Source organism: Somniosus microcephalus, chromosome 10 (genome assembly GCF_052327205.1).
Source record: "Somniosus microcephalus isolate GS21.2 chromosome 10, FLI_Smic_1.0, whole genome shotgun sequence".
NCBI lineage: Eukaryota > Metazoa > Chordata > Chondrichthyes > Squaliformes > Somniosidae > Somniosus > Somniosus microcephalus.
In genome coordinates, this window is record NC_140996.1 from 227704083 (window position 1) to 227719163 (window position 15081).

General features: G+C 47.1%; 1 protein-coding gene across 1 annotated transcript in view; it reads left to right on the plus strand.

The window, feature by feature from the left end:
• Positions 1-6371: 6371 nt before the first annotated feature.
• The window catches only part of LOC147112130 (52 kDa repressor of the inhibitor of the protein kinase-like), a 67863-nt gene continuing 59153 nt past the window's right edge, over positions 6372-15081 (plus strand). Inside the window, exon 1 of the mRNA XM_085999703.1 lies at positions 6372-6679. Coding sequence (XP_085855829.1) covers positions 6588-6679 — 92 coding nt within the window. The 5' untranslated portion in view covers positions 6372-6587. The remainder of the gene's footprint in view (positions 6680-15081) is intronic.

Sequence of the window (15081 nt, forward strand, 5' to 3'; positions counted from 1 at the left end):
TTAGAAGAATGAGAGGGGATCTCATTGAAACTTATAAAATTCTAACAGGACTAGACAGACTAGATGCAGGAAGGATGTTCCCGATGGCGGGGGAGTCAAGAACCAGGGGTCAGTCTAAGGATAAGGGGTAAGCCATTTAGGACAGAGATGAGGAGGAATTTCTTCACCCAGAGAGTGGTGAACCTGTGGAATTCTCTACCACAGAAGGCAGTTGAGGCCAATTCATTAAATATATTCAAGAAGGAGTTGGATATATTTCTTAAGGCTAAAGGGTTCAAGGGATATAGGGAGAAGGCAGGGACAGGGTACTGAATTTGGATGATCAGCCATGAGCTCATTGAATGGCGGAGCAGGCTCGAGGGGCCGAATGGCCTACTCCTGCTCCTATCTTCTATGTTTCTATGACCTCCACCCAACATGTTCCTGACCTTCATCCTCCCCCCCACTCCCCCATAGATGGGGCATTGTGTGTGGGTGATTGTTAACAGATTTATTGGGTATGAAGTCAATTGTGACAGTGTCAAGACTTCCGGATTTTGTCCAGTCCGATGATGTTACTTGCCGTACATGCGCCACCGTTGTAATGTAGGAGACGCGACAGCCACTTTGCGCACAGCAAGTACCCACAAATAACAACGTGATAATGATTAGATCATTTGTTTTTAGGTGTTGGATGAGGGATAAATATTTACCAGGACACCAGGTCTTCTTTGAAATAATGCCATGGGCTTTTTTTTATTCATTCCTGGGATGTGGGCGTCGCTGGCAAGGCCAGCATTTATTGCCCATCCCTAATTGGCCTTGAGAAGATGGTGGTGAGCCATCTTCTTGAACCGCTGCAGTCCGTGTGGTGAAGGTACTCCCACAGTGCTGTTAGGGAGGGAGTTCCAGGATTTTGACCCAGCGACACTGAAGGAACGTCCGATATATTTCCAAGTCAGGGTGGTGTGTGACTTGGAGGGGAATTTGGAGATGGTCGTGTTCCCATGCACCTGCTGCCCTTGTTCTTCTAGGTGGTAGAGGTGGGTTTGGGAGGTGCTGTCGAAGAAGCCTTGGTGAGTTGCTGCAGTGCATCTTGTGGATGGTACACACTGCAGCCACGGTGCACCGGTGGTGGAGGGAGTGAATGTTTAAGGTGGTGGATGGGGTGCCAATCAAGCGGGCTGATTTGTCCTGAATGGTGTCGAGCTTCTTGAGTGTTGTTGGAGCTGCACTCATCCAGGCAAGTGGAGTGCTACACTGGGAGTGTCAGCCTATATTTTGTGCTCAGGTCTCACAATCTTCTGACTCCAAGAGTGCTACCCACTGAGCCAACAGCTGACACATAAACATAAGAAATAGGAGCAGGAGTAGGCCATTTGGCCCCTCGAGCCTGCTCCACTAGTCAATCGTGGCTGATCTTCTACCTCAACTCCACTTTCCTGCACTATCCCCACATCCCTTGATTCCCTTAATATCCAAAAAGCTATCGATCTCTGTCTTGAATGACTGAGCCTCCACAGCCCTCTGGGGTAGAGAATTCCAAAGATTTGCCACCCTCTGAGTGAAGAAATTTCTCCTCGTCTCAGTCCTAAATATCCAACCCCTTATTCTGAGACTGTGACCCCTGGTTCTAGACTCCCCAGCCAGGGGAAACATAAGAAGTAGGAGCAGGAGTAGGCCATACGGCCCCTCGAAACATCCTCCCTGCATCTAAAAGAAAATAAAGACTTGCATTTATATAGCACCTTTCACGCCCACCGAACGTCTCAAAGCGCTTTACAGCCATTTAAGTACTTTTGAAGTGTGGTCACTGTTGTAATGTGGGAAACGCGGCAACCAATTTGCGCACAGCAAACTCCCACAAACAGCAATGTGATAATGACCAGATAATCTGAGTTTTTTCGTTATGTTGGTTGAGGGATAAATATTGGCCAGGACACCGGGGATAACTGCCCTGCTCTTCTTCGAAATAGCGCCATGGGATTTTTTATGTCGACCTGAGAGAGCAGACGGGGCCTCAGTTTAACGTCTCATCCGCAAGACGGCACCTCCGATAGTGCAGCATTCCCTCAGCACTGTACTGGAGTGTCACAGCCCAGCTTTATGACTTGAACCCACTACCTTCTGACTCAAGAGGCAAGTGTGTTACCAACTGAGCCACAGCTACCTTGTCTGAGGAAGGATGTTCTTGCCATGGAGGGAGTGCAGCCAAACGGTGGCATAGTGGTTAGCACTGTTGCCTCACAGCGCCAGAGACCCGGGTTCGAATCCGGCCTCGGGTGACTGTATGTGTGGAGTTTGCACATTCTCCCCGTGTTTGCGTGGGTTTTCGCCGGGTGCTCCGGTTTCCTCCCACAGTCCAAAGATGTGCGGGTTAGGTTGATTGGCTATGATAAATTGACCCTTAGTGTTAGGGGGATTAAATACGTGGGGTTACGGGGATAGGGTGGGATATGTGTCGGTGCAGGCTCGATGGGCCGAAATGGCCTCTATCTGCATTGTGGGGTTTCTGTGGTTCTGTGAAGATTCACCAGGCTGATACCTGGGATGGCAGGAATGACGTATGAGGAGAGATTGGGTCGATTGGGCTTATCCTCGCTGGAATTTAGAAGAATGAGAGGGAATCTCATTGAAACTTATAAAATTCTAACAGGACTAGACAGACTAGATGCAGGAAGGATGTTCCCGATGGTCGGGGAGTCTAGAACCAGGGGTCACAGTCTAAGGATAAGGGGTAAGCCATTTAGGACAGAGATGAGGAGGAATTTCTTCACCCAGAGAGTGGTGAACCTGTGGAATTCTCTGCCACAGAGGGCGGTGGAGGCCAGTTCATTAAATATATTCAAGAAGGAGTTGGATATATTTCTTAAGGCTAAAGGGATTAAGGGATATGGAGAGAAGGCAGGGACAGGGTACTGAATTTGGATGATCAGCCATGATCGCATTGAATGGCGGAGCAGGCTCGAGGGGCCGAATGGCCTACTCCTGCTCCTATCTTCTATGTTTCTATGACTCAAGAGGCAAGTGTGTTACCAACTGAGCCACAGCTGCCTTGTCAAGCCCTGTAAGAATTGTTATAATAGCAAAATACTGCGGATGCTGGAAATCTGAAATAACAACAGAAAATGCTGGAAATACTCAGCAGGCCAGGCAGCATCTGTGGAGAGAGAAACAGAGTTAACGTTTCAGGTCTGGGACCCTTCATCAGAACTGGAAAAAGCTAGAGATGTAACAGATATTAAGCAGGTGCAGAGACAGGGGGGGGGGGGGGGGGGTTAGGAGGGGAGGAAGGAATAGAAAGAACACCCTGTACTTTTGTAAGAGGCAGGAAAGATAACATGTTGCAAATGGGAATGGCAAAAACCATACTGCATGAAAAATAGGGCAGGGATAATTATCTGAAATTGTTAAACTCAATGTTGAGTCCGGCAGGCTGCAAAGTGCCCAATCGAAAGATGAGGTGCTGTTCCTCGAGCTTACGCTGAGCTTCATTGGAACAATGCAATAGCCCGAGGACAGAGAGATCAGAGTGGGAGTGAAGCGGAGAATTAAAGTGACAGGCGACCGGAAGCTCAGGGTCACCCTTACGGACTGAACGGAGGTGTTCCGCAAAGCGGTCACCCAATCTGCGTTTGGTCTCCCCAATGTAGAGGAGACCGCATCGTGAGCAGCGAATACAGTATATTAAATTGCAAGAAGTACAAGTAAATCGCTGTTTCACCTGGAAGGGGTGTTTGGGGCCCTGGACAGTGGGAAGGGAGGAGGTAAAAGGGCAGGTGTTGCATCTCCTGCGCTTGCACGGGAAGGTGCCAGGTGAAGGAGAAGGGCTGTTGGGGGTGATTGAGGAGTGGACCAGGGTGTTGCGGAGGGAGCGGTCCCTTCGGAATGCTGAAAGGGGAGGTGAGGGGAAGATGTGTTTGGTGGTGGGATCATGTTGGAGGTAACGGAAATGGCGGAGGATGATCCGTTGAATGTGGAGGCTGGTGGGGTGAAAGGTGAGGACAAGGGGAACCCTATCGTGGTTCTGGGAGGGAGGGGAAGGGGTGAGAGCAGAAGTGCGGGAAATAGAACGGACACGGTCAAGGGCCATGTCAACCACGGTAGAGGGGTATCCTCGGTTGAGGAAAAAGGAAGACATGTAACAGTATCTGTCTCCGCCTTCTCTGTACATGACATGGCTGACATCTGCTCCTCGACGTTTTCACATTGTGAGGCCAATTGTAACGTGCGGGCGAGCGTTAGACCTTGCCCTTCCTCTAGCAATTTCCTCCGCACATAGGCTGACGTGCACCTACTCAGGATAGCATCTCTTATTTGATTATCCGCATCCCCCCCAAAAGCACAGTCTTTTGCAGCCTGCCGCAAGCGAGTAGCAAATTGTTGCACAGTCTCACCTGTCTTCTGGGACAACTTATGAAAAGTCTGTCTAGCAAATGCTGCGTTGACCTGGGGCACGAAGTAGTGATTCAAAGCATTAACCGCCGTCGTGTAGTCTGCTGGCGCTCCTGTGTCCGATAGAGTCGAAAAGATATCCTGGACATCTGGTCCTGCTAGGTGTAGAAGTAGAGCTCTTCTCCTCTGCTTTGTGGCACCTGTAGAGTGTGGAAATGTACCTTTTAAAACTGAATATAGTTACATATGCCCCTTTTTGACAAACAAAATGGAGTCCCGGTCCTCCCAGAAGCCTCTGCAGAAATGTCCTCGTTTCCTTCCTTAAACTTGTTAACCTTGACTAAACACTGTAAACCGTTGCTTATCTGCGTTGTAAACAAAGACCACTTACATGAGTAAAGGGAACCTTAAGCAGACCACCTGGCCAGAGGCTTGGCCACCAAATAACAGAAGAAACATATTGTATGAAGTAACTACATTCCAAACAATACTGATGGTCTTAATTAAATAGTCTGGAATAAATAACTACCCATTGTATTATCAATCGTCTTTCTCTACGCCAGACTTTAGAAATATGTAGAAACTTAGTTAAGGATTGAAGAACTCTTTGTCCCTTTGTCTGACTTGAAAGACACATGATGAAACCATAACCTGTTTACTTTACTGTATAAATATGTTGTTAATCTGTAATTCTGCAGAGAGTCTCTGCTAGCCTTTGACTTAGCGGGACGCTCTCCTTGTACAAGTAAAAATAAACTAACAATCTGACGGTACTGCTTGTGTTTTAGAATCTTACTCGGAGTCGAGATTTCGACAAGAGGTATCGTTGATAATGAGTCCTTTGCCGTCGGCATAAAGCTTAAAAGACGTTAACCACCTCGTCCATCTTGGACTCAACATGGCTGGCTCGGCGAAGCATGCAAAATTTTGAATGCCAGTCTTCTCCATCCTAGCTAACTAAAACTTGGGCAACTACCTATCTAAAATGATTCCGTTCGTTATCCTCGTCGCCAATGTTGTATCTATGCTTTAATGCATTCAATCAAGCATGTAGATACGTCGAATTAAATCAGAGTCAGGCAGACAGGCTTATAACTGCGATGTTCACTTTATTGCCTAAAATGGCCGACTGCCGTTTTCCCGGGTAATTCCCATAATGCAATGCACATTACATTACCATATTGACTGGTGTCAAACTCGCAATCAATACACGACAATTGTGTATGTTCCAAAACAAACATAAAACACACAAATAACAACAGAAAATGCTGGAAAAACTCAGCAGGCCAGGCAACATCCGTGGAGAGAAAATAGAGTCAACGTTTCGGGTCAAACCCTTTGTCAAGACTAAAGAAGCACAGGAAATGAAATAGATTAAGAGGCCAGGCTGGGAGAGAACAAAAGAGAAGTGAAGAGACATTAAGAGGTATTCAAAACGAGACGAGATGGTGATAGGACTAGTGGAGACAAAAGACGGTTCTAAATTAATGTCTCAGTGAGGAGGAGGCCGCGGTGAAGAGGAGGACGGAGCGGCTGAGGGACATCGTGCTCCCACTGCCACGGGAAGCCATTGTATTGACTCTGAACGCGGCGCTGTATGTATAGCTGACGTGTCCCTACGGGGAACAAGCATTCCATTGTACTTGTTACATATGGCAAATAAATCTAATCTGAATCTAATCTATTTCATTTCCTGTGCTTCTTTAGTCTTGACAAAGGGTTTTCACCCGAAACGTTGACTCTATTTTCTCTCCACGGATGTTGCCTGGCCTGCTGAGTTTTTCCAGCATTTTCTGTTGTTATTTCGGATTTCCAGCATCCGCAGTATTTTGCTATCATAAAACACACAAACGTGGGCCAAATGGCCTGTTTGTGCGCTGTAAATTCGATGCGAGGACGGCTGGGCTGCAGGGATGCAAGTAGCAGCCAGTGGAAAATGCTACAAACGAAACAGCTGGTGCTGTGACCGCGTTGCACGGTGGGATACAGGAGGACCGGTCCGGGGCGCTCTTCCCCCCTGTGCGTGATGACGTCAAGCGTGCGTTGGCAGAGCGGCGGCAGGAGGCGTCAAAGGCCCCGGCGGTGGTGAGGCGATTTTTTAATCGCTCGGCAGCAGGAGCAGCAGCGGCGGAGGCCGCCTGTCATCGGACGCGGGGCCAAAACACACAAACAAAACCATTTATATTATATCGATATATTAAAGCGTCAAGACCATGCCGAACTTCTGCGCGGCGCCGAACTGCAGCAGGAAAAGCACCAACTGCCCCGACATCCCTTTCTTCAGGTTCCCCAAAGACCCCGAGAGGTGAGGCGGGTTTGTTGCTGGAATGTTGGACCACCTTGGGGGGCGGGGGATTGTGTTTATTTTGATTGTTGTTTGCGCTCGGTCTATTTTCTTCATTTACCGCCCCCCCCCCCCCGCGGGCGGGCCAAGCCTCTCGGAAACAACATGTCGGATATGAGAAGTGCGCATGCGCTTTCTTAAAGTGATCCCCTTTTCCTCTTAAAGGGACCCCCTCTCTCCCACCCCCCCCCACACTTCAGTCTCCATACTGAAAAAAGGACTTGCATTTACATAGCGCCTTTCTGATTATAATCTGAGCATCCCTGATTTTCACCACTCCACCAATGGCGGCTGTGCCTTCAGCTGGCGAGGCCCTAAGCTCTGGAATTCCCTCCCTAAACCTCTCCACCTCTCTTCCTTTTAAGACGTTCCTTAAAACCTACCTCTTTGACCAAGCTTTTGGTCACCTGCCCTAACTTTTTACGTGGCTCGCTGTCAATTTTTTTGTCTTATAACATTCCTGTGAAGCGCCTTGGGATGTTTTACAACATTAAAGGTGCTAAATCAATACAAGTTGTTCATGACCTTAGGGTGCTGCACTATTGGTGCGTGAAGTGGTGCGCTGACAACAACCTGGCCCTTAACACCAAGAAAACAAAGGAAATAATCGTGGACTTCCTGAAGTCCAAAGGCGGAAGTCACACCCCCATCCACATCAATGGGGCGGAGGTGGAAAGGGTGGCCAGCTTTAAGTTCCTCGGAGTCCACATCACGGAAGACCTCTCCTGGTCCCTCAATACCTCCTCTCTGGTGAAGAAGGCCCAGCAGCGCCTATATTTCTTGAGGAGGCTGAAGGGATGTAATCTGTCACCCCCGATCCTCTCTAACTTCTACCGCTGCACTATAGAGAGCATCCTGACAAACTGTATCACGGTATGGTACGGCAGCTGTAGCTCCCATGACCGGAAAGCCCTGCAGCGGGTAGTCAAAACTGCCCAACGCATTACCGGCACCCGGCTACCGACCATAGAACATATATATCAGAAACGCTGCCTACGGAGGGCACGGTCCATCATCAAAGACCCTACCCACCCCAGCCACAGTCTGTTCGCCCTCCTACCATCTGGAAGACGCTACAGATGCATTCGCACCCGTACGACCAGATTTAGGAACAGCTTCTTTCCCAGGGCTGTCATCCTACTGAACTCCACAAATAAACACTAAAGCCTGCTCATCTGCCGATGCACTTTATTATGGTCATATTTATGCTAATATATATGTACAAATGTATGTCGAAATGTTTAAGTGTCCTAATCCAAATTGTACACTCTCGGGAGCCGCAAGCCTACATTTCGTTGTACTGCACTTGTGCACTAACGATGACAATAAAAGTTGATTTGATTTGATTTGTTGGAGGTGCCGTCTTTCAGATGAGATGTTAAACCGAGGCCCCGTCTGTTCTCTCAGGTGGACATAAAAGATCCCATGGCTCTATTTCAAAGAAGAGCAGGGGAGTTATCCCCCAGTGTCCTGGGGCAAATTTTTATCCCTCAGTAAACATCACTAAAAGAGATGATCTGATCATTATCACATTGCTGTTTTTGGGATCTTGCTGTGTGCAAATTGGCTGCTGTGTTTCCTACATTACAACAGTGACTACACTTTAGAAGGTACTTCAATTGTTGTAAAGCACTTTGGGATGTCCTGAGGTCGTGAAAGGCGTTGAAGAAACATAGAACGATAGGAGCAGGAGTAGGCCATTCGGCCCTTCGAGCCTGCTCCGCCATTCAACGAGATCATGGCTGATCATCCAAACCCTAGCACCCGGTCCCTACACCGACAGCCATCCCACCCAAGCCCTATCCCCGTAACCCCACGTATTTAATCCCCCCTAACACTAAGGGTCAATTTTTATCATGGCCAATCAACCTAACCCGCACATCTTTGGACTGTGGGAGGAAACCGGAGCACCCGGAGGAAACCCACGCAAACACGGGGAGAATGTGCAAAGAAATGCAAGTCTTTCTTTAGCTGTTTGCCTGAAGGGACTGTGTTTTTTAAATTGTAGATTCTTATTCAAATAGGTGGTGCAATAGTGCTGCCTGTTGGCAGGTTGTAGTGAGGATGGGAGGATACAAAAACAAGCAAAAAAGGTGATTCTGAAGAACTACAGTTAAGGAAGTTGGCCCTTTTTTGGAAAAGGAGAGGGTTTTAAGATGATGGAATTGATGTTTTCAAGTCTAACTAGCAAGCTGACAAAAATTGACCCATGCAAATTGTTCAATGTAGTTAAAAGCATAAAAGGAAATCGGGGAGAACATTTTCCAAAGGGTAAGTGGATTGTGGAATTATCTGGTAGGCATAATAAAGTAAATATAAATGGATTCACAAGCGAATTGGATACACTAGAATATGAGAGTAAGCTTGCAGGGAACATAAAAACTGACTAAAAGCTTTTATAGATATGTGAAGAGAAAAAGATTGGTGAAGTCAAGCGTAGGTCCCTTGCAGTCAGAATCAGGGGAATTTATAATGGGGAACAAAGAAATGGCAGACCAACTAAATACATATTTTGGTTCTGTCTTCACAAAGGAGGACACAAATAACCTCCCAGAGATGCCGGGGAACATAGGGTCTGATGAAAGGGTGGAACTGAAAGAAATCAGTATTTGTAGGGAAATGGTGTTAGGAAAATTGATGGGACTGAAGGCCGATAAATCCCCAGGGCCTGATAATCTACATCCTAGGGTACTTAAGGAAGTGGCCCTAGAAATAGTAGATGCATTGCTGGTCATCTTCCAGAACTCGATAGACTCTGGAACAGTACCCATAGATTGGAGGGTAGCTAATGTTACCCCACTATTCAAAAAAGGTGGTAGAGAAAAAGCGGGGAATTATAGACCGGTAAGCCTGACATCGGTAGTGGGGAAAATGCTAGAGTCCATTATAAAAGATGTGGAAGCAGTGACAGGATCGGACAAAGTCAACATGGATTTACAAAAGGTAAATCCTGCTTGACTAATCTACTGGAATTTTTTGAGGATATAACTGGTAAAATAGATAAGGGAGAACCAGTGGATGTGGTGTATTTGGACTTTCAGAAGGCTTTCGATAAGGTCCCGCATAATAGATTAGCGTGTAAAATTAAGGCACATGGGATGGGGGCAAGGTTTTGACTTGGATAGAGAACTGGTTGGCGGACAGAAAGCAAAGAGTTGGAATAAACGGGTCGTTTTCCGAGTGGCAGGCAGTGACTAGTGGGGTACCGCAAGGATTGGTTCTAGGACCCCAGCTGTTCACAATATATATTAATGATCTGGACGAGGGAATTGGATGTAATATCTCCAAATTTGCAGACGACACAAAGCTGGGTGGGAGGGTATGCTGTGAGGAGGATGTCGTGAAACTCCAGTACGATTTGGACAGGTTGGGTGATTGGGCAGAAACATGGCAAATGCACTATAATGTGGATAAATGTGAGGTTATCCACTTTGGTGGCAGAAACAGGAAGGCAGATTATTATTTGAATGGCAATAGATTGGGAGATGGGGAAGTGCAAAGAGACCTGGGTGTTCTTGTGCACCAGTCGCTGAAGGTAAGCATGCAGGTGCAGCAGGTGGTTAAGAAGGCAAATGGTATGTTGGCCTTTCGTAGCAAGAGGGTTCGAGTACAGGAACAAGGATGTCTTGCTACAGTTGTACAGGGCCTTGGTGAGACCGCACCTTGAGTATTGTGTGCAGTTTTGGTCGCCTTATCTGAGGAAGGACGTTCTTGCCATGGAAGGAGTGCAGCGAAGATTCACCAGGCTGATACCTGGGATGGCAGGAATGACGTATGAGGAGAGATTGTGTCGCTTGGGCTTATTCTCACTGGAGTTTAGAAGATTGAGAGGGGATCTCATCGAAACCTATCAAATTCTGTCAGGCCTGGACCGACTAGATGCAGGAAGGATGTTTCTGATGGCTGGGGAGTCCAAAACCAGGGGTCATAGTCTAAGGATAAGGGGTAAGCCATTTAGGACTGAAATGAGGAGGAATTTCTTCACCCAGAGAGTGGTGAACCTGTGGAATTCTCTACCACAGAGGGTGGTGGAGGCCAATTCATTAAATATATTCAAGAAGGAGTTGGATATATTTCTTAAGGCTAAAGGGATCAAGGGATATGGGGAGAAGGCAGGGACAGGGTACTGAATTTGGATGATCAGCCATGATCTCATTGAATGGCGGAGCAGGCTCGAAGGGCCGAATGGCCTACTCCTGCTCCTATCTTCTATGTTTCTGTTTCTGGAGAGAGGGGGATATGGTGAGAAGGCAAATACATAGGAACAGGAGGAGGCCATTCAGCCCCTCGAGTCTGTTCCGCCATTCAATGGGATCTGCGACCTAACTCCATATACCCGCCTTTGGCCCAAATCCCTTAATACCTTTGGTTAACAGAAAGCTATCAATCTCCGATTTAAAATTAACAATTGATCCAGCATCAATTGCTGTTTGCGGAAGAGAGTTCCAAACCTCTACCACCCTTTGTGTGTCGAAGTGTTTCCTAATTTCACTCCTGAAAGGTCTGGCTCTAATTTTTAGACTCTGCCCCCTAGTCCGAGAATCTTCAACCTGCGGAAATTCTTGTCCTCTAGATATAAAGGCCAGCATTCCATTAGCCATTTTGATTTCAGCAGGAAGGTTTCTATAAAAATGAAAAGAAAGAACTTCCATTTACACAGCGCTTTTCACAACTTGAGGACGTCTCAAAGCACTTTACAGCCAATGAAGTACTTTTGAAGTGTGGCCACTGTTGTAATGTAGGAAACGCGGCAGCCAATTTACATACAGCAAGCTCCCACAGACAGCAATGTGATAATGACCAGATAATCTGTTTATTTTTTAGTGATGGTTGAGGGATAAATATTGGCCAGGACACTGGGGAGAACTCCTCAGCTCTTCTTCGAAATAGTCCACCTGAGAGGGCAGACTGGGTCTCGGTTTAACATCTCAACCAAAAGACGGCACCTCTGACAGTGCAGCACTTCCTCAGCACTGCATTGGGCGTGTCAGCCTAGATTTTTGTGCTCAAGTCTCTGGAGTGGGGCTTTGAACCCACAACCTTCTGGCTCAGAGGCGAGGGTGCTACCAACTGAGCCACAGATGACTGGGATCTTTCTTATCCCCAGCCTTCCACTTTGTGATTGAGGTGGGCTCTCTGCCCAGCCAAGAAGTGCCCATTGCCTGGTCAGTGCTGAGTCAGCTGGGGTGGTGCTAGGTAAAGAAAGAACTTGCATTTATTCAGCACCTTTTCACCACCTCAGGATGTCCCAAAAGGGCTTTACAGCCAATGATTTGAAGTGTGGTCACTGTTGCAATGTAGGGAAACACGCCAGACCGTTTTTGCGCACAGCAAAGTCCCGCTAACAGCAATGACGTAATGACCAGATAATCTGTTTTTGCTGTTGGTTGAGGGCAAACTCCTCTGCTCGTCATTGAAATCGTGTCATGGGATCTTTTACATTTCCATGATGCGGAGGGTGGGGGGCGCCTCGGTTTAACGTCTCATCTGAAAGGCGGCATCACCGAGCGTGTCAATTTAGATTATGTGGGGTTAGAACCAACGACCTTCTGACTCAGAGACAAGAGTGTTACCATTGGGCCATGGCTGACGGCTACAGTTATCCTCAGGAGAAAATCTGTCAGGGGCCTGCTCTTGACTGATAGTAACTGAGTTCCTGACAGCGGTCAGAGGAGATTGTAAGTCTGATGTCCAAAGTGTCACCAGATTTAAGGGATCCCTGCAGGAAGTGCACACTGGAGGCAGGATGTATATCTCCACATGAGCCTCCTCCCACCCCTCTTCATATATATATATATTGGCCAGGATTTTCCGGGGCCTATGACGGCGGACGCACAGTGTACACTGTGCGTGCCCCGCAAGTCCCGGGCTTCCGCGTGCGATGCGCGAAACCCCGGAACGTGCGACCTGTCAAGTTTCAGCTCGACAGATTGTACGAATCCGCAGGAAATGGACATTTGTTGGCGCAGGGTTGGGCTATTTGCCCGGCGAATGCCCACGGAATCCTTGCACCTGGTTAAAGCGGGTGTAAGGCCTTCTTTTACCAGCGTAAGGTTTTAAATAAATATTAAAATAAAAAATTTTGAGTGATTTAACCATACAAAAACCTTTAAAATTAGTTAGGTTATTTTTGGCCACTTGAAAAATGTTTAAATATATATTTCAAAAAATTTAATTTTTGTTTTAAATGTTTAATTAAATTGTGTTTTAATTAATTTTTGAACATGTGATGATTTTTTATTTAAGTGCTGTGAAAGTGTTTTTTTAGGGGATTCCTGTTACGCTTATGGGGATTCCGTTCGTAAATGGAATCCCCATAAGCGTAATGGGAATCCCTCTTTAAAAACATAGAAACATAGAAAAATAGGAGCAGGAGTCGGCCATTCAATATGATCATGGCTGATCCTCTTGCCCCTCACCCCTTGATGCCTTTTGTGTCTAGAAATCTATCTCCTTCTTAAATATATTCAGTGACTCGGCCTCCACAGCCTTCTGTGGTAGAGAATTCCACAGGTTCACCACCCTCTGAGTGAGATCATCCCCACTCATTCTTTAAACTCTAGTGAATACAGGCCTAGTTGACCCAATCTCTCCTCATACGACAGTCCTGCCATCCCAGGAATCAGTCTGGTGAACCTTCGCTGCACTCCCTCTATGGCAAGTATATCCTTTCTTAGGTAAGGAGACCAAAAGTGCACACAGTACTCCAGGTGTGGTCTCACCAAGGCCCTGTATAACAGTAGTAAGACATCCTTGCTCCTGTACTGAAATCCTCTTGCAATGAAGGCCAACATACCATTTGCCTTCCTAACTGCTTGCTGCACCTGCATGTTTGCTTTCAGTGACTGGTCCCTTTGTACATCAACATTTCCCAGGTCCCTTTGTACATCAACATTTCCCAATCTATCACCATTTAAATAATACTCTGCCTTTCTATTTTTCCTACCGAAGTGGCTAAATTCACATTTATCCACGTTATACTGCATCTGCCATGTAATTGCCCACTCACTCAACTTGTCTAAATTGCCTTGAAGCCTCTTTGCATCCTCCTCACAACTCACAATCCCACCTAGTTTCATGTCATCAGCAAACTTGGAAATATTACTGTGGTTGACACGGCCCTTGACCGTGTCCGTTCTATTTCCCGCACTTCTGCTCTCACCCCTTCCCCTCCCTCCCAGAACCATGATAGGGTTCCCCTTGTCCTCACCTTTCACCCCACCAGCCTCCACATTCAACGGATCATCCTCTGCCATTTCCGCCACCTCCAACGTGATCCCACCACCAAACACATCTTCCCCTCACCTCCCCTTTCAGCATTCTGAAGGGACCGTTCCCTCCGCGACACCTTGGTCCACTCCTTAATCACCCCCAACAGCCTTTCTCCTTCACCTGGCACCTTCCCGTGCAAACGCAGGAGATGCAACACCTGCCCTTTTACCTCCTCCCTTCCCACTGTCCAGGGCCCCAAACACCCCTTCCAGGTGAAACAGCGATTTACTTGTACTTATTGCAATTTAATATACTGTATTCGCTGCTCACGATGCAGTCTCCTCTACATTGGAGAGACCAAACGCAGATTGGGCGACCGCTTTGCGGAACACCTCTGTTCAGTCCGTAAGGGTGACCCTGAGCTTCCTGTCGTCTGTCACTTTAATTCTCCACTTCACTCCCACTCTGATCTCTCTGTCCTCGGTCTATTACATTGTTCTAATGAAGCTCAACGTAAGCTCGAGGAACAGCACCTCATCTTTCGATTGGGCACTTTACAGCCTGCCGGACTCAACATTGAGTTCAACAATTTCAGATAATAATCCCTGCCCCCATTTTTCATGCAGTATGATTTTGCCATTCCCATTTGCAACATTTTCACAGCATGTTCTTTCAATTCCTTCCTCCCCTCCTAAACGCGCCCCCCCCCCCCCCCCCGTCTCTGCACCTGCTTAATGTCTGTTACATTTCCAGCTTTTTCCAGTTCTGATGAAGGGTCCCAGACCTGAAACGTTAACCCTGTTTCTCTCCACGGATGCTGCCTGGCCTGCTGAGTGTTTCCAGCATTTTCTGTTGTTATTGGAAATATTACATTTCGTTCCCTCATCCAAATCATTGATATACATTGTGAATAGCTGGGACCCAAGCACTGATCCCTGCGGTACCCCACTAGTCACTGTCTGCCACCCCAAAAAAGACCCATTTATTCCTGCTCTCTGTTTCCTGTCTGTTAACCATTTTCAATCCATTGCCAGTATATTACAGTACCCCCAATCCCATGTGCTTTAATTTTGCACACGAATTTATGTGGGACTTTATCAAAGGCTTTCTGAAAATCCAAATACACCACATCCACTGGTTCTCCCTTATCT